The 19,968-nt window shown below is 34.3% G+C and overlaps 1 protein-coding gene across 4 annotated transcripts in view; it reads right to left on the minus strand.

The window, feature by feature from the left end:
• LOC138175903 (origin recognition complex subunit 5-like) overlaps window positions 1-19,968 on the minus strand; it is a 100,546-nt gene that overhangs the window by 69,208 nt on the left and 11,370 nt on the right. For all 4 annotated transcript variants that reach the window (XM_069106559.1, XM_069106560.1, XM_069106562.1 and 1 more), the window contains exons 4-9: window positions 17,911-17,985; window positions 14,453-14,564; window positions 11,963-12,093; window positions 4,785-4,833; window positions 4,583-4,673; window positions 1,351-1,403 (exon numbers count right to left, since the gene is read on the minus strand). In XM_069106559.1, the coding sequence (XP_068962660.1) occupies window positions 1,351-1,403; window positions 4,583-4,673; window positions 4,785-4,833; window positions 11,963-12,093; window positions 14,453-14,564; window positions 17,911-17,985 (511 nt within the window). The remainder of the gene's footprint in view (window positions 1-1,350; window positions 1,404-4,582; window positions 4,674-4,784; window positions 4,834-11,962; window positions 12,094-14,452; window positions 14,565-17,910; window positions 17,986-19,968) is intronic.

Consider the following 19,968-nt stretch of genomic DNA (forward strand, 5'->3'; position numbering starts at 1 on the left):
CCAGTATTTATTAAGCATCAATTACATACACTTAATAGAAAGGCAAAAACAATTCCTGCTCCCTAGGAGCTCACAGTCTAATGGGGGAAACAACACAGAAACAACTATGTAATACAAAATATATACAAAAAGGTACTAGCATTAATGGGGATTGACATAGGGATTTTCCTCTCATAGATGGCTATTTCCAAACGGTCTGGATTGCCATTAGCATTTTTAATGAGAAAGAAGTGAAAAAAATGTTTAAAATATAAAATAAATTGTAAAATACTATCAGGTATAATAAAATAAGACTTTAGGTAATACTGACCTTTCACTTTTTAGTGTCAATGGAAACTAGCAGAAATGGCCTCAGGCTACACACAACACCTAAACAGTGTATTCAACTTATAATTTAATTTATAATTAAAGATAGCAAATCCAGAACAGTGTATTTCCTACTGAAATGCTAACTTTAGCCTTATCTGGTAAAGCTTCTGACATGTAAAAATGGCACTGTGAAAGTGACAATGTATTTATTTGTTCGTTAAATCATAACCATTGTGTTTTGACAACAATTAATTTTAGTTTAAATAAAACAACATAACTTCCAAAAATCGCCCCATCTAGACTACTAAGACTTATCTTTTTAAGTTGCATAAAGAATCATTTTCTAAAATAATCAACATCAAATTTTAGTCAATTTTGTTGACTAGGAGTATGGTATAATAGCAGGGTTGTCAGGAAAATATCAAGTTAAGTATGACTGTTCAGACTCATTTCAATAATGGCTTTCATGAACATCTCTTTATGTAAAATGTGAACTCTGACATGAGTTTTCTTCATGAATATTCATCTACTAAGAAGATGAAGTTAAAATCTAGCAAAGTTAGGCACTGGTAGAAGTGCTACATTGAGCTATATCTCTATCAAAAAAAAAAAGATTGATTATGACTCTATATTTTTATTGTCAAAAGAAGAGAAAAGTAAGCCACCTCCCACCCCACTTCCAACACTACATGGCAAGGATAGGAAAACTAGAAATTTTCTGACATTTCAACCCCACCGAGAGCTATTCAACACTCAGCAAAGTGTTTGGCACAAAGTAAGTGATTAATAAATGCTTACTGCCTTTCTGCTCTCCACAGCTTTCCCCTGGGGATAACCAACACATACTTCAGTATGCGTCAGTGAAAAATGCAAGCATCATAACAGCCAGGCCCCAAAAGCCTGGCAGTTAGCAGCAAAGTCACTAAATAAAAACGAGGGAAAATAGAATTTCATAGCCAGAATGTTTTCTCAAATGATTTACTGCAGTAACTCAACAGCAGGAAATAGCCATTAACTATTCTACTATAATGTTTTTGATACCTTTTAATTGTCCCATTTCTGTGTCATCTTGCTGCAATTTTTCCCATTGTGAACTAAAAGTTCAAGAAAAGAATATAATAAATTAGCGCAATCTACTTGAAAAGATATCCTTAGGAAAATGGTACATTTCTAGAATATTACAGAAATACACAATTCTATGAAGAAGGTATTTTAAAATATATTACATAACCAGTTTTATAAGCCTCGCATTAAAAAATGACCTTGGTACTTTATAGCCACACTGCTTTTGACTCCAAATTTATATTAATTCAACTTAACAGACTATTAAACTACTACTCCTATATTCAAGGAACTGTGCTGGGTACTAGGGAAGTTATCTAGCTTCCTCACCACTATTTACAAAAAATAAAACCAAACCTTCACCTCAAAAGACAAAAGATTTAACACCGCTAGGTATATTCAAAAGAATGCCCTGCAGGCTTCTCAAATAATTTTTTTAAAAGGAGTATAAACTATTATTGGTGTTATTGTTATTATGAACGTCTATTATTGCATTTCTATAGCAAAGTGTTTCACAAATATCACTAACATTTGATCTTCACAATAACTTGATATGTCATCCTTATCTCCATCTGACTTGACTTTCTCAGCATCCCATAGTAAGCAAGTATCTGAGAGGAATTCTAATGTAGGTCTTCTTGATTCCAAACTGAGCTATCCACCACACCAGACATATCAACCTTGTAGCTCAACTATGACCCAAACCAGATTAAAATACAATTGGGAAATATGTAACAAAATTAATAAAAATGTACTGAAATACACAGGATATAAATTTGTGATTGCTAGGTTACTATATGGCCCACAGGATTCGTTTACACCTGTGTGTAACAACACTGCACTCAATAATGCTGCCTCTATTGAGTCATCTGCAGATACAGTGAACTCTTCACATCTAGAGTAGGAGGGAAGCAACATGAGAGAGTGCAAAGAGCATTGAATTAGGAGTCAGGGGTCCTTGGTGCCAAACCCTGGCTCTGCCATTTATTTCCCAGGTAACCATAGGCAAGCAAATTAACCTTTCTAGACCTCAGCTTCCTCAACAGTGGGAAAAAAGGGGGCTGAGCTAGATGGTCCCTAAGGTCTCTTGCAGTTCCAGATGAATGATCCTCTAACACTATTTTTCCTGATAATGTAAATTGTTAGGGGTGGATGGTATCAAATGTAAGCAGTGAAAGTAGGTACTTTTGTTTTGTCTCTGGTGCGAAGAAGGATTTTCTCCCTTTTTGGAGGGAGGATAATTAATTTCTTCTTCCAAGTTTTATTCCCCACCTTTGGGTTTGAGCGATCAGTTAGGTGGCACAATGGATAGAGTTGTGCCTGGTGTCAGGGAGACTCATCTTCCTGAGTTCAAATCTGATACTAGCTGTGTGATCCCGGGCAAGTCACTTAACCTCATCTGCCTCAGTTTCCTCATCTGTAAAATGATCTGGAGAAGAAAATGGCAAACCACTTTGCCAAGAAAACCTCAAATAAGGTCATGAAGAATTAGACATGATTGAAAACAACTGAATAGCAGCAATCAGTTTGAATGATATGTTTGTAGAGAATTGTCTATTCTATATTAATTTCTTTTGCATTTATTATTTCTACTTTATTCACTTATCTACATTTTCTCTTTTCTTTTTTTGATTAATTTTGCTACTGGTTTTTAAACTTTATTGGTTTTCAAAAAGACAGCTTCTAGCTTTATTTATTAATTCATTTGTTTGTAAATCTTTATTAATTTTTGTTCTTAGCTTTATAATCTCTTTTAAAACTACAGCTTTGATAGTTTCCTACTGTCTTTATGTGGGAACCTAATTCATTTATTTTCTCCTTTTCTTTCTTATTAATACAGGCAACTCAGCCATATAAATTTGTTTCTAAAAACTGCCGTAACTGTATCTCATAGATATTGATATTATTTCTGTCATTAGCTTTTAAATATTCTAGCTTTATCTTCCACTTTAATTCAGTCTTTAATATTCTATTTTCCAGTTTCCTTGTCATTTATATTTTTCTCATATTATTTAATTATAATTTGACTACTGTCTGAAAGCAAGCACATCTAAATTTCTACTTTTTTGAAATCATGTTGTGCTCATCTATGCCTTATTTTATTAATTTTTGTCAACATTCTGGGTACTTGATTTAGTTTTCTCTATATAGTTGCTGTTTCCAGTTTAATACTAGCTTAGATATGACTTCCTTACTCATTTAATTTTCCCTGATAATGCATTTTTTAAGTTCTCCCATTATTATTGTTATATTTTGTCTCCTGAATTCAAATTTTACCTCCAGCTTATAAGCTACTTACAACCAATGTAGTCATGAGCCACTCACTTTAACTCAGCTTCAATATCCTCATCTGAACAAGGGAATAATAAGACCTGTCTTATTCATGTCACAGAGTTGGTATGATGATCAAAAAAGAAGCCTGGGGCCTTGGGTGGGAATAGGAAAATGGATGCTCACTTTGATTCAAGATAAATACCACTGTAATAAGAGAAGGAACCATCTCTGAGGTGGCTCTAGATATATTCAACCCAGTACAGCACAGCAGAAGGCTAGAAGTAAGGCAGCCTACTGACAACCCAAAAGGTAAGGAAAGAAAATTGATGAATGACCCCATTTGGGTTAAAGAGAGATAAAGGGTACTGGGTGTGTAGGTGGTGGAGGTACCCTTTAGACTGCAGGACTTGATAATAGTTCAGCATGGCTCTATAAGCCACAGTTGTAGTAAACTACTCTTTTCCAGGGGAAGTAGTAATAAACATGAAAAAAGTAAGTAGAAAATAAGATGTTTTAGGAAAAAGATAAATGAGATAAAGTGATAACGAACATGACTAAAAAAACGTGGTACTATTAGTAATGATTCTCACTAAGTTCATATACCAGTATGAATCAGGATTTACGTCAGCTGACACACTGTCAGCTTTTTTGGACAGTATGAGAAGCAAAGCCACTTTAAAAATATCTTCTAATTCCTCTGAATATAACATTCCTGTCTAATAATTTTGCAATAACTTACTTTACAATAAAATGTTCATCTGCTAGTCAGAAAAAAAGTAATAAACATAAAATGATTTTTATTTCTTTCCAGCAGCCTATAAATATTAGCTTTCTCCTAACATGAAAGTGAAGAATAAGAACCCCATTTTAGCATAATAAATATCTAGATAATCCATACTGAATAATCCCCAGAACTTTGACAAAAAGAGAACCTTACCTTGATATCTCCCTGAGATAAACAGTATGCATAGCCTTCTTCAAATGAGGTTCAATATTTCTCCACAATTTACGGGTATCACGTTCATTAGCTACATCGAGGAAAAACACACACACACAACAAAAACCCAAACTTTAGTAATGTAAATCCTAGAAAACAGCTATGCAAAAGTATGATTAACATACAAATAAAAGACATTTACCTTCTCCTTTTACCACAGGTTCGCAATATTTAGAAAAGTTCAGAGCTGCCTATATTAAAAAAAAAAAGAAAAAGTTATTTCCAAATAGTTACCATTATACTGCGACAAATTTATTTTTTAAGGTTAAGTTATTTACTACTTTATTATAAAAAGCTAAGGCAAAGAAATTTCATCAACTATAACTATATATAACTATAATTTTATTAACTATAACATTAACCATAATATATATTGCTCAATGAAATTTTTAATGAGTCAAATCCTGCTAGAAAATCATTTCTTGGCTGTACAATAAATACTTTCAGAGAAAACAAGTACTTATAGAAAACAGAATTATCTAGCACTCTGAAACAGTGATTTACAAAACAAGTTCTTCATAATCCTAAATACTGAACAACTTTACAAAGTCAATTCTAGGACTATAATCCAAAAAATTTATCAAATTAGTTGTGGTTAATTAATGGCTAATTAAAACATATTCCTTTAGTCAGATATATCAAGTATGTATCATAATGCTTATTTGCTTCTAAGAATTTCACCTTAAAATAATATGGCCTTTACATATCAATCAACCAGTAAGCCTTTATAAAGTGCTTACTACATATGTCATGTGCTAGGGATATATGGACAAAGTATGTGGAAATTCAACATGTTAACTAAATGTATGAATAAATGAATAAGATGAACTAGCACTAAAAATAAATATAATGAAATATATATTGATTCCATTTTCTCCATCGTACCGCAATAAAACATCCAGACTAAATTTTTTAAAGTAACGGTTTAGGCTGGAAAATGTTTCAACATCTAATTTTAATTTTCCCTTCAGAGGATTTTCCTAGAGCAACTCTGTCTAGCCTTTATTATCTTTGGGTCTAAGAAATGGACTCCTTAACAAACAACTCCCTGAATGTGAGTAGCAACTGGTAAATTTTCTTTTTTTTTCCTTTTTTTAATGATTAATTTATTTTTAGTTTTCAACACTTCCATAAGATTTTGAGTTTTAAATTTTCTCTCACGCTTTCTCCTCCCCCTTCCCCAAAATGGTGTGCCATCTGATATAGGCTCTACTTACACATTCATATTAAACATATTTTCACATTAGTCATGATGTAAATAAGAATTAGAACCAATGGGAGGAATCATGAGAAAGAAGAAACAAAACAAGAGAAAAGTAGAGCAAATAGTATGCTTCCATCTGCATTCAGATGCCTAAATTCTTTCTCTGGGTGTGGATAGCATTTTCTATCCTGAGTCTTTTGGAGCTCTCTTAGATCCCTGCATTGAGAAGAGCTAAGTCAGTCATCTCACAATATGGCTGTTACTGTATATCATGTTCTCCTAGTTCTGCTCATTTCACTCAGTATCGGTTCATATAAGTCTTTCCAGGGTTTTCTGAAGTTTACCTACTCATCATTCCTTATAGCATAATAGTATTCTATTACATTCATATACCACAACTTGTTCAGCCATTCCCCAGTTGATGGACATCCCATCAATTTCCAATTCTTTGCCACCACAAAAAGAACTTCTATAAATATTTTTGTACACCTGGGACCTTTTCCTGTCTTTATGATTTCTTGGGATACAAGACCTAAAAGTGGTATTGCTAGGTCAAAGAGTATGCACAGTTGTATAGCCCTTTGGGCATAGTTCCAAATTGCTCTCCAGAATGGCTGGATCACTTCACAACTCCAACAATGCATTAGTGTTCAAATTTTCCCATATCTTCTCCAACATTTATTTCTCTGTTTTATCACATTAGCCAATCTGATGTATAGGATATCAGAGTTGTTTTGATTTGCATTTCTCTAACCAATAGTGATTTAGAGTATCTTTTCATATGACTATAGAAAGCTTTAATTTCTTTCTCTGAAAACTGCCTGTTAACTGGTGAATTAAAAAAAGTTTCCTGGGGGCGGCCAGGTGGCACAGTGAGTAAGAGCGCCAGTCCCGGCGTCAAGAGACCCGGGACTGGTTCTGGCCTCAGATACTTGGCACCCACACAAAATAATTGGCCGTGTAACCTTGAGCAAGTTACTTAACCCCAACTGCTTAAAAAAAAAGTTTCCTTAACTGAAAGATCAGAAATGCGGCCTATAATTCACATATACCACTAATTATCTAGTCCTATATATTTTGCTTCATTTAGCAGGTTCCCCACCCCTGAATAGTGTTAATGTGTTCAAGGGTCTAAACACATTTTTTCAAATTTTAAGTAAAACAAGGAAGTTTTTGTCTCAACAATGAATTGACTTTGTAAGAACTCTGTTCAATTACCAAATATCATAAATAACCAAGACCAACAACTATCCTTTCATATGGCCTATGCTTCTATGATTTCTGTACTCCTCCTGTTCTGGCCGTAACTCTGGTACCTCATTTTTTTTTATCAGCATAGTATAGTAGAAAGAGCACTGGCTTTAATGTCAGACAACTGGAGTTAAAATGCTGGCCCCGATATCTGCCTGTGAAACTTTAGGCAAGTCACTTAGATTCTTATACATTCCTATAATCTATTATCATATACTCAACTCCTTCAAACGTTTCCTAGTCCATCTCTGAACTTTCTACTCCAACTTCACTTGCTTCTACTACCTAATCTCAACTCCACAGTCAGCCACTTAAATGTTTGACTAGCCAGTTCCCTAAATTACCCTAATGTAAACCCTTATCCCTAAGCAATCTTCATTATCCATAAACGCTGTTCCCACTCCCAGGCTGCTAACTAAGTATTCCTAGAGAAAGTCATGAAATCAAGATGTTCAGAAACACTACGGAAAGCACCACAGAAAGCTTCTACCTGGACAACCTTCTCCAGCTTTGGGGATCGGGGAGCTGACAGACTCTACAAAGGGTTTCCTAAGGCCAAGGGAATACAGTTTTGGGATAAGAAAATCAAATACAAGTTTTTTCAATTCACAGGTTGAGCCTGTTAAGAAACTGCTAACGCTGCTTTTGTTTCTGCTAGGGAAAGCAAAGGTGAAGTCATATTTATTATACTTTTGGAAGGGAAAATCTGGCTTTTAAGACTTATCTTAATAGGGAGGCGAGGTGGCGCAGTGAATAGAATACTGGCTCTGGGGTTAGAAGGACCTGAGTTCAAATATGGCCTCAGACACTTAAACACAAAAACTAGCCATGTGACCTTGGGCAAGTCACTTAACCCCAATTGCTCTCCAAAAAGCAAAAAAACAAAAAACAAAAAAAAGAAAGAAAAAAAGACTTAATTATCAGTCCAGGTGAGAAAAATAAAATGTTTACAGACTTAAAAAGTTATAAATTATTGGTCATTATTATTGTGAACCAAAAGCTAAAAAAAATTATGGAAAAACTTAGCTACTTTATATTAAAGTGAAACACTAGCTCTAGTAACGTATCTCCATATCGTGAGTTTAAGGGGATTGTCACCTTAACCATCTATAAAAAAGCTATAAAGATATAATATAACGTTCCTACTCCTATCCCTCTCCAAAGCCTGATTGGCCTCTTGATCTAAAAAGACAAAAAAAAGCCATCTTAAAGGCTATACACTTCACTTAGCAAGAAAGGTATGGAACTATACTCAGGACCCTCACACAGACAGTAATATTGAAAGCTGCAGACTTTAAGAAGAAGACAAATGGATGGTGATAGTGACAACTATTGTTGGAGGTCCTACCTGAAGAGACATGATTTGTCAAGGTTTCTTCTGGCCTGTAAGTCTTAATATATTTAGCAGTCAGTAAACATTTTTTAAGCTACTGCTACGTGATAGGCATTGTGCTAAGCACCAAGGTACAAAAAGAATCAAGACCGTCCCTGCCCTCAAGGAGCTGACAATCTGATGGAGGAGGAGACAACCAGCCAAGTACTGCTGACTCTTTCAGTACCAGCTCTTGCCATTAACTGCCTGCATGGCTTGGTGGCAAGGCCATTCACTCCTCTTGGGCTCATTATCCCTGGTGACAGTGGTTAAGGGATTATGTAGAATGTATTTTTTCTAGTAGGTCAAATTCTTCCTCTGGTTATTGAGTCATCACCAGAAATGCAAAATTTATGAGCAGTCTCGTCTCTTCCTAAAGCTAGAAATAGTTTCTATTTCTAGGGAAACACTACAGTGTAACTACTATTTGTGAAACCCTGCTGTTTGCATTGTGATGCTGGATATGACCAGCACCCCAGAAGCACATAACATTTATAGATGTTATATTTACAGGTTCCTGTAGATTCAGAAGACAATTTTTGGTTCCTGGACACAAAGCACCATAAAGTAGTAATACTTTGTTGATGCAGTGATTACCTTTGTGCTTTCCTCCATTAGGGCTCCACAGCACAGACCCATGTGTCAACTTTCCAGAAGGCCTGATTTTGTCTATAATTACATATAGATGGATCTCTCTCTCTCTCTCTCAATAATTATAAATTTCCATATTACATAAAGATTTATGTATGTATAACGATGCAACTAATTCTTCAAGTGTCTTACTAACCCAAATACTGAATATACAAATAACTAAAAAAAAGTCATCATAAGGGACTCAATAAAAATAATACAAGGATTGCTATCCCTTATCAAATACTTGGAGGAAGTGCACTCCTCATCTTTTCACCTATGGGTTGGTCTACACTCCCCAAAACCTACTAAACCACCCACTCTGGGGGAAAAAAAAGCACTTGGATGCAGGTCTATATTCATGTGTATTTTTATTAACTTATCCAAAAACTATCCATTAGAAATTTTATAAAGCTAATAAAATAATTCTGACCAAAAAAATCTTTCCCTTTTATCAAAAGTATGCATTTGAAGATGGGAAAAAAAAGGACAAAGATCTTTTCTCTCCTCTGGTCTGTGAAGATGATTCAAAATGGCAACTATCTTATTACACCACTTCGTTTTTTAAAAATATATTTTTAATTTACTAATGGAACTTAGTTCCATTATATTACTGGTATCAGTGACATGAAAGTTTACTTTGAAGTTATATACCCAAAATGTTATGATCTGACTTAAGTGAAACTTCCTTTCTCCAGAAATAAAATACTTTATTAGGTAATTTATTTAATTGCTTTTCTGTTTCCCTTACCTAGTCTCCCTCAGTTATTTTGAGGAGAAAAATCAAGGAACACCTCAGTCTCCCTACCATGAAATATTTTTAGGAGGAGGACAGAGATGTTAGACCTTCATATGACACTAATTCCATGGAGAGATGACCTCAATTGAGCTGAATGTAGAGCAAGTGGCCTTTTTGCTTACTTTAACTCATTTATGGCTCATTAAATTTCCTTTGCTGAGATTGGGTTATTTAAATTATCTTTCTTGGAAATTCTTCAATCTCAGGACTTTATATTATTTGTTAAGTAATTATCCATTTCATTTGTCAGCTTTACTGACATACAACTGGACAAAAGTTTCAAATGATTTTCCTTATTTCAACTGTTGTTAATCTTCCTTTTAAAATTTTGATACTGGTTTTCCTCTTTTTTTTTTTTAAATTAAGTCAAAATAGCTACCAATACATTATTAGCTTTTTACCAAAACCTGCTTCTATTTTTATTTAAATTCAGTATTTTTATACTTTCAAATTTTATTACTATTTGACTTGCAGCATTTCCAGTTTGGGTTTTAATTGGGTTCTAAATATTTAATATACAAATTTCCAAAAAATTTAGGAAGGATATAAATTTTTTTCTTTAAAAAGTATTTTGAAATAGAAGTCGACATTTATACAAGGAATATATGCAATGACTAAAGAAAATTTGAATTCAGAGCTTCTGATTTAAGTATGTTTCCTTTCATTTAGATAAAAAGTTAGCAAATACAAAAGAAACCCAAAATAAACCAAGAGGAAAACCTAAACTTTTGGCTACTAAATTATATCTATCCTCTTACTATTTTCTATTACTTTTTTTTTTGCCTTTTGGAGGGCAATTGGGGTTAAGTAACTTGCCCAAGATTACATGGCTAGTTTTTTTGTGTGGGTGTTAAGTGTCTGAGGCTGGAACCGAACTCGGGTCCTCCTGACTCTGGGGCCGGTGCTTTACTCACTGCACCACCTAGCCACCCTATTTTCTATTACTCTTACAGGCATATAGGTGGTGATTAAGTTTAAACAAAAAAAAAAGCTCATTCTTGGAATGACCTATGGAAAGTTGAGTACAGAAAGTGGAAAGTTCAATGATCATGTTAAAATATTTACTAAACCATAGATTCAGGTCACACAGATACACTTTCTATTTTATGACATCTCTTACATCCATTCCCTTAACACTATTCACACAGCAACCAGCTTTGCTCAAGCCCTCATAAACTCTGACCTGGACTGTTGCAATGGCCTCCAAACTGGTCTCCCTATTAAGTCTCTTCCTGTTTCAAATATATTCTCCACAAAGCTGACAAAATGATTTCCCTTAAATCCATATCTAAGCATGCCACTCCCCTATTTGATACAGTCCAGTGACCTCCATACTGCCTTTATGATCAATATAAACTCCTGATTAGTTTTTAAAGGTATTTACAAACTGGTTCTTCTTCAGTTTCATTGCATGTTAAGTCTCTTTCCCACACTACTGCCCCACCAAACTAGTCTTCTTGCCATTCATCACATATAGCACTCCATTTGCTATCTGTATGCCTTTGAACTGGTCATCATTTGTGCCTGGAATATACTCACTCTAAAAGAATCCCTTACCTCCTTAACTCAAGTACCACCTTCTACATGAAGCCTTTTCTGACTCCACCAACTACTAGTACCCTCTCCTCCCTAACTACTTTGTATGATTTTATAGCTATTCTGTACATTTATCAATATATAAGTACATGTATATATATACACACACACACACACACACATATATATATGTATGAGTGTATATGACACACATTTATATGTACACACACATACACACAATTTATGTACAGGTCTTCCCCAAAGCATGGAAGTTCAATGAGGGGAGGGACTATTTCATTTTGTCTTTGTATTCCCAGCACCTTGCATAATACCTTGCACTTAATATTTATTTACTGATAACCTAAGGATCATAAGTTTTAGTATACAAAAAAGAGAGGTATTGAAACTAATGAGAATAATGTGATATGAGAATAAATTCTTAGCTCATGGACTATGCTATTTTTAATATTTTATGGCAAAATAAAAGTAATTTCAAACAAGCAAGAAAAAAATTCCAAGATCACTCACCAGATGTCTGAGTTCTTTCAGGTCTCTGCAGACAGTGTAGAAAACACCAAGAAGAATATTAATGTAGGCAGCATAGAAATCAGCTGAATACTCTGGAGGATGATCATGGGATAAAATCTTTTGAAGATGCCCTGGTCCATAAACATAAATTTGTTCTTAATGATTCATAAAGCATTTAAGACATGTATTTTTTTTACATTTTATTATACCACTTTGAAACAATACAAGAAGCCATGAAAAACTGTAAGAATTGTAAACCCATTAGAATAGGAAAGCAACATTAAATTTTGAAACCAAAATGGAGGGATCATAGTAGATGGAGCTGTGTGTCTGCCTTAGTGCTACAAAGTTTATTAAGTGGTAAGATGACAAAAATCTAAGAGGAACTAATTCTAAAGTAGATCTCAAAAATCTGATTTAAAAATAAATAACTTAAAAAATATAAATGGATAAATTGGATGCAGGTTTATATTCAGTGTTAAATACTCTATCATGTTAGGTATTCTAAGTAGACAATAATTTGGTTAAAAAATAAAGCAAACAAAAAAATTGATCATCTGCTTTAAAAGATTTTCATGGAACAAAAATAATTCCAAAATTCTAAATAAATCTACCAATTTTCAAATATCTTATTCCTTACCTTTCTTTCCCTTCTCCCTTTTTAAAAAAACCATATTCTTCTTTCTCCTACACTAAGAACCCTAAAATTCACCTCTCTTTGCTCCTAACTTTCTTATATGATGATAGAAATTTAGAAACAAAAAATACCCATTTTTTTGGCTGTGGCCTCCTCATTCCTAATCTCTGTCCTCCTGATCTCACATCCGTGCATTATTTGACACGATTAACCATACTTTTTTCAAAGGTATTTTATCCTTTCTTGGTTTTAGTGAAACGACTCTTCCCCTGTTCTCTTCTTAGATGGCTGACAGCTCCTTATCAGTCTTTTTTACTAAATCATCTTATGTGTTATCCCCCTTAACCATGGGTTTCTATCAGTACTATATCCTGGGTTACTGTCTTCTGTCAATATACACTATCTCAGGGATCTCTACAGTATCATTATCTTTACACAAAGATTTTAGCTGCAAAGCCAGCAGTATCATCACTTTACCCTGTAGTGATCAGGATTCAGAGAATCCTCTCTAAAGGGATTCTAATTCCTTAAAGAAAAGGCACAGTATAAAGAATTTAAATACACACGTGTATATATACTATCTACATATCTATACACACATATTGTATACATATATATCTATACACATATTACATATGTGTTTGTACTTATGTATGTATATATACTGTGTACATATGAGAGAGTGAGACAGAGAGAGAGAGAGAGAGAGAGAGAGAGAGAGAGAGAGAGAGAGAGAAAGAAAGAGTGATAAAAGTTAAGTGGTCAGTGGAAAGAGCAATGGAATTTGAGTCAGGAAGATTTGAGTTCAAATTTGACCTCAGGCATTTACTAGCTGTATGACCTTGGGCAAGTCACAATATTTGTCTGCCTCAGTTTTCTCATCTGTAAAATGAGGATCACAAAAGCACCTACCTCCCAGGATTAAATGAAATCTCTGTAAAGCACCTAGCACAGTGCCTGGCACAGAGAAGACACTATATAATAAATCCTTATTCCCTTGTTCCCTTTTGACTTTCCTTGGTGTGATACTGGAGGTTCTGCGGTGAGAGGGCAGATGTGGACATTCATGCTATTTCAACAATAATTAACATAAAATGTAGGACTCCTTCAAATGAGTTTGTTTTTTTTCCCCTTGCGAAAACAGGTAAAATTTGTAATTAATGATAGCAGCAGGTTTGGTCAGTTGGTCAGTGTGATTTTATGGCCAAGTAGAAGGAACCCTAGATCTCATCTAATACAACCTCCTTATTTCATAACTTGGGGAATTTAAGCCCAGCGAGGTTATATGACACGACACAACACAACATGTCCACATTTGATTTTTTCTTTGCACCACAATGCCTCCTACATTCCATAGCCATAGACTATATACTAAACATTTAGAATATCCATTAACTGTATTGAGGGAATAGGTGAAAAAAATGTGGACGAATCGACAAAAGTTCACAATCACTAGTGAAAAAAAATACATTCAAAATTCTGATAGGTCAGACCATATTGTTAATCTACTGAACTGTTCGGCTACAGAGTAACATTAATACTGCCAATAAAATCAGGCCCTTTGGTATATATGGCAAAACACACTAACAGAAAAGGAAGAGTCTCATAGGAAAAAAAATAACATTTAAATGTCTGCAAAGTATACAACACTTTCCACAAATGTAAGTGGTGATACAAGGATCACTACACTTGAAATGTTTCCTTCCACTGACTGCCAGATTCCCACGCTCCACAGTAATTTCCCTTTAAGAATTTACTTTTTAAATAATGTCCTCATTCAAACATATTGATAATTCTAAATGTTTCCATTTAAAAACTCACTTCTGAAAGGAATTAAAAAAACGAGCATTTACCTATGCTATAATCAGGGAAATACAAGATGAATGGTTCAAAACACCCAGTATTTGGTCGAAACTTTTCCCAAACAATTTGACTGAGAAAGATAACAGTCACGTTTCTGTCGGTCTGTAAAAGAAAAAGGAATAAAAGGTGACCTTGTATACTGAAATTGTAATCAGAATAGTGATTCCATCTGGATTTTTCTTTCAGAAAATTATCAAATTTCTAACTTATTATAAAGTATTTGCATATTAATAAGCCTTCTTTAGACATTCTAATCAAGGACTCATAAATGTGCAGATTTTCACAATTATCCAGAATTTCTATAAAACTTTTGTAATTTTAATTGTTATTCAGTTACTCTCTTTGAATGAAACATGTATCTCACAAAAAGTATCGTTTTATACTCGATTATAGAAAATACATTGCTTGACTAAGATTAGAGCTTTCTATAAAAAATGTTCTTAGGAATCAATGTACCTTTCTAAAAACAACTGCATCTTTCCAAAACAAAGTTGATTATGCTAAAAAAAAAAAAATCAACTGGTAACTAAAATTACCAATAATGTGAAAAGTGTTACTTTCTAAAATTTTCACTTTTTTAAAGTAAAACAGAAAAACTGGGAAGATTAAAAAGGCAGATTACACTAAGAATTACAGTCCATCCAACTTTAGAAGTATTAAGTAAAAAAGATCAAATTTTCAAAGGATTCCAGACCTGTGTTAAATTTAATAATGGTCTTCAATATTTTCTTGGAAGACAAAGACAACATTTCAACAAATTAATAATCATCTCATAGAGGGCCATAATGGTAAAAGGAATGTGAAGATCTTCCCTGCCCCCAACAGGCTGAATGTAATCACATGGAGCCCGTGGTGGAAGGAGTTTGCTAAAGGGTGGAGCAAAACCTACAGGAAACTGGGGAGTCAGAGCAGCTAGACAGAGGGAGGAGAGGCTTGTGAGTCTTGGTTTGCAGGAAGGCTAAAGGATGGTGTGGCTCCCTGCTCTGCTACAGTGTATTAACTTCTTTGTTGCTATGATGGATTCAGCTTTCTGGTTTGGGGATTTGGTTTTCTGGTGTCTGAATAAACGCTTTGCTTCTGTCTTCTATAAGGAGAGTCTGTTATATTTTGCAATTGAGAACTATGCTGACATATTCATAATAGCCACTGTTAGTGCTGTAAATAGTGTGTTGGCCCTTAGGCCTATTTTGTCTGCGTCATACAAAGAAAAAGATAATCACTTCCAAATGCCTCTTTCCATATATCCTAGAAACTCTTGTTAAAAAAAAAAAGGTCTGCATTTATTTTTCCAGGGAAGAAAAGTATTTTTGAATTCTAAAAACAGTTCTAACTAAAAAGCACTAAGCTTTTCCCATTTAAAAATGATTAATGATAAAAAAAAAAAAATACTGACTTACTAAAATCAGATTAAAAAACTATTGGCAGGCAGTACCTTAGAAGAATAATAGAATATGCTTTTTGCCTAAAACTGATTTATAATGGGAAAACATCCATCTATTTATTTGGCAGAGTACCCAGTATAAAATTAATCTTATCATTAATGAAATTTTTATTTGTAGTCTCATGTAAAGAGCAAAGATCAAATCGTCATCCAAAACAAATGGTGAAGTGTTCATTTGGGAGAAGGAGGTTTCCTTAGGCCTAATACATGTTTCTTGCTTTAAGGAAAGTCCTAGGAAATACATTTTCTTTGTTGGCACAGAGGGGAATAGTCTTGTTTCCGCCCAAATTTTGGACTCCTTTGTCCTATTGTCTTTTTTTTTTTGGGGGGGGGGTGGAGAGGGGCCAGGAGCAATCTAAAAAGGTCTTTAAGTAGTACATCCAGTTGCTTTCTTACCTGGATAATACAACACAATTTTATGGACCATGAATCTGTGGATAGCCTGTCTGATAAACATTGGTATGAAGGGAGGGCAGAGAGACAGACTGCATGAACACAATAATACAAAAGAACTGGGAAACTAGTAACACTGAAAAAAGATTTACCAATCATGGGGTCTGGATTCTAGCATCTAGAAGTCTAATGAAAGAATGTGTAGGGCTGAGAAAGCCAAAAGGAGAGGTCAGCCACTTAAGAAGACCTATGATCAGGGAGATCAGACTCCAAGTCTCAAGGCTATGAGAATCCAGTGACAAGGTACCATAAACGGTAACTTGGACAAAACAAAAATTCTAGAAACTGTGTCTAGGTTTCTCCTCACAAGCAGAACAGGGCTCAAGGTGAAAAGAGTCAGATCAACCACTGTCTCTTTGAAATCAATCTCAACTTCTAAAACACTTAAAATAGGTTAACAACTTCCATGTCCAGCCTTAGCCACAGGAACATTTCATAGGCATTGAAAAGTCCCCAATCAAAGCTAAAACAAAGTACCATACATTTATACCCTAACCAAATGTGAAAATTCTATTCCCTTTCATGTTGTTGCCTAAAGAGATACCTGTACTATTTCTAGTCTCTTATCTCATCCCCAAAACCTCCCTCACCTGTCACTGTTCAAAATCCCTGTACCAGAAAGGAATACTTGTCATTCTATCATATTTAAAGTATTTAAAAATACAAATAGAATTTGGAGTGGTAACACAAAAATGTGAATGAGTTTTAGTCAAAGTGTAAATATAATATGAAAGATAATTTTTCACCAAGGAATAGGTTTAGAAAGCAGAAAATCACTGGGCATACCTTAAGGGCAAAAGGGAAAAAAAGGGCAGGCTAGACACACCAAAGAAAACTTTATCTACAATAGGTAGGTAAAGATCTATACTATGTTAATATTTTCAATACAATAAATATAGTAGGTTATGAAATTCATTCTATATATGAATATAAAAAATCAGAGGGAACATTGACTTGTAAAAGGTACTTTTCTGAGGTTTTCTGGGTAAGCCAGCTCTGCAGAAACACCTTTTCCTCTCCACAAGAGATTTTTGGGAAAAGCATTCAGTTAGTCTGGCCAACTTAATGTGATAGAGATGGCTGATATACCCAACTCCATTTGCCTTGCTATTAATGGTATTACTTTCATACATACCTAAGTTTCTCAAGAGGCTCTTTGCTCAACAATACTAAGTCTATTTCACTTTTAAACTAGCTGCTACGTTTATCCTAATCATCTTAAGTACTTTGCTTCATGAGATATATTCAAAAGAGTTCAAATTAATGAGATAGTGCATTCAATTAACATGTACTGTTATGTTTTACAGAAAATCAATACTGGCAGAAGTGAGTATAAGAAGAAGGGAAGAATTCATGTCAATATGTTAATTAAAAGTAAAATGTTCTAAGTAGACACAATTCCAAAATGTCATAAGAATACTTTTCTGTGTAAGCACAAGTGAAACTGGACCAAAATTTTTTGGAATAACACCAATTCCCCTATTTTGTAAATCTAAATTTTTATCTAACATGTTCCTGAAATAAAGTCCAATTCCATTTTACTTAATCACTTACCAGTTCTTGCAATCTAAGAAATGCAGGCAGTAAATTTGCTTCCATTTCTCTTAAATATTCTGCTTTATCCAGAACCTTATGAAAAAAAAATTAATAATTTTGAGCAGAGTAAAAATCAACTTAAGTCAATCAATACTATGTAGCACAGTGACCTGATCTTTTCATTATGGTTCAGAACATATAATTCAAATCTTAGGTTCTCAAAGAAGAATTTTTACTTCTAGTTCAGTTTCAAATATACTATTCCAAACCAGGTTCTGCATACCTAACAAAGCTTTCTTATTAGAGTACAACTTTAACCATGTCACTCCCTGCTCATGAATCTTCACTGACTCCCTTCTACCTCCAGAACAAAAGAAAAAACTCAGTTCAGCATTTTTAGGTCTTCACAAAGTGCCTGTCATCTACTTTTCCAGAATTATTTCACATCTCCCCTTCTGAAGCACTCAATGATCCAGTCAAAATGACTAACTTTGTATTCTCCAGACAGTATTTTATATCCTACTATTTATTCTTTTGTACAAATGGTTCCATATCCCTAGAATTCACAAAATCCTGCTCACTTTATGTACCACCTACCTACTTCAGAAAGTCATTCCTGAGCCTCACCTTAGTCGTTAATGCTTTCTGCCTCCTCCTCCTCCTCCTCTTCCTCCTACTACTACACACACACACACACACACACACACACACACACACACACACACACCCCTGTCTGTATTCTATATATTTTGATGAATATAAAATATAAATTCCTTAAGGACAAGGCCTACTTTCCATTTAGTTTTTGTATTCCAATGCCTAGCTCAGAGTTCCCTGCATTTTTTTTTTTGTTACGAAACTGTGACTTAATAGATATAAATAATTCCTTTGTGAGACAACTCCCTCTACCAACAGAGATCAACAACTGTGCTGCAACGCTGACTCTAGAGAGCTGCCTGGGCTACTGAGATGTAAGGGAACTGTCCAGGTTCCATTGGCCAGTATGTGCCAGGGGCAGGATATCCTCACTTCTAGGCCTGGGACCCACCAGCCCAGGTTTAGAACAAAAGGCACATTTTAAATAAAGACCTGCACGAAAGAAATGGTGTAAATATAATTATAAAAATCAAGAAATATTAAGAAAAAGAAGTGGGTTAGCTGTATAGTGAGAACAAGGCCCAATGGATGCGCAGACTGAATGCTTAAGATAATTAAAAGAATGAGAAGTCCTCAAAAGACCTGAATGGATTTATGAGGCAGCTAGATGGTGCAGTGAGTAGAACGCAGACCCTGGAGTCAGGAGGATCTGGGTTCAACCTGGGCCTCAGACACCTGACACACTTACTAGCTGTGTGACCTTAGGCAAGTCACTTAAGCTCAACTGCATTGCCTTCTCAAAAAAAAAAAAAGACAATGGATTTACTGAAGGATAATGAAGGGAATGACACAGGTTATGGAAAAAAGGGAAGAACCATGGTCTGTAATAATAGACTAAATAATCATACCACTGCTACCACAAAGCAATTCATGTAAACTAAGTTCCTACTAATCATAGTATCTCTTTCCAAAAATTACATTTTTTAGGTGCTCTATGAGTAAACATGTCCTTAGCTGGAAAAATAATGTGCAATTTTTATCACTTTCCAGGAGTTTCTATGTCCCAAATGTTTAAAAAATAAATTTGCCTTTCACCCTTTAAAAGTTCAAATTTAAAACTTCTGGGCATAATTAAATGAAATTTATCTAGCTTTAATTATTTTACTGAATAGTGAAAAAGTTTAAGGAGATCACCTATAGTTCTGGGAAAGCATAAGTTCTTAAAATACAAGTAGATTTTTAGTTCAAATTAATCATCCTACGACAGCATATAGCCAATGCCTTTCCAATAAGGGTAATCTCCAAAACAAAAACAAATCCCTAAGATAATTTTCCTTTTTTTCAATGCAATAACAAAAATCTTTGGATAATTTACTGCCCAAGTGGCAAAAATATTTTATATCATCATTCTTTAAAACAAAACAAAACCTTGAAAACTGTATGAATATATCTTATAAATTTTAATAACTATACATGCGT

Source organism: Petaurus breviceps, unplaced genomic scaffold (assembly GCF_028583685.1).
Source record: "Petaurus breviceps papuanus isolate PSGF00001 unplaced genomic scaffold, PetGlider_PUasm1.0 79, whole genome shotgun sequence".
Lineage (NCBI taxonomy): Eukaryota > Metazoa > Chordata > Mammalia > Diprotodontia > Petauridae > Petaurus > Petaurus breviceps.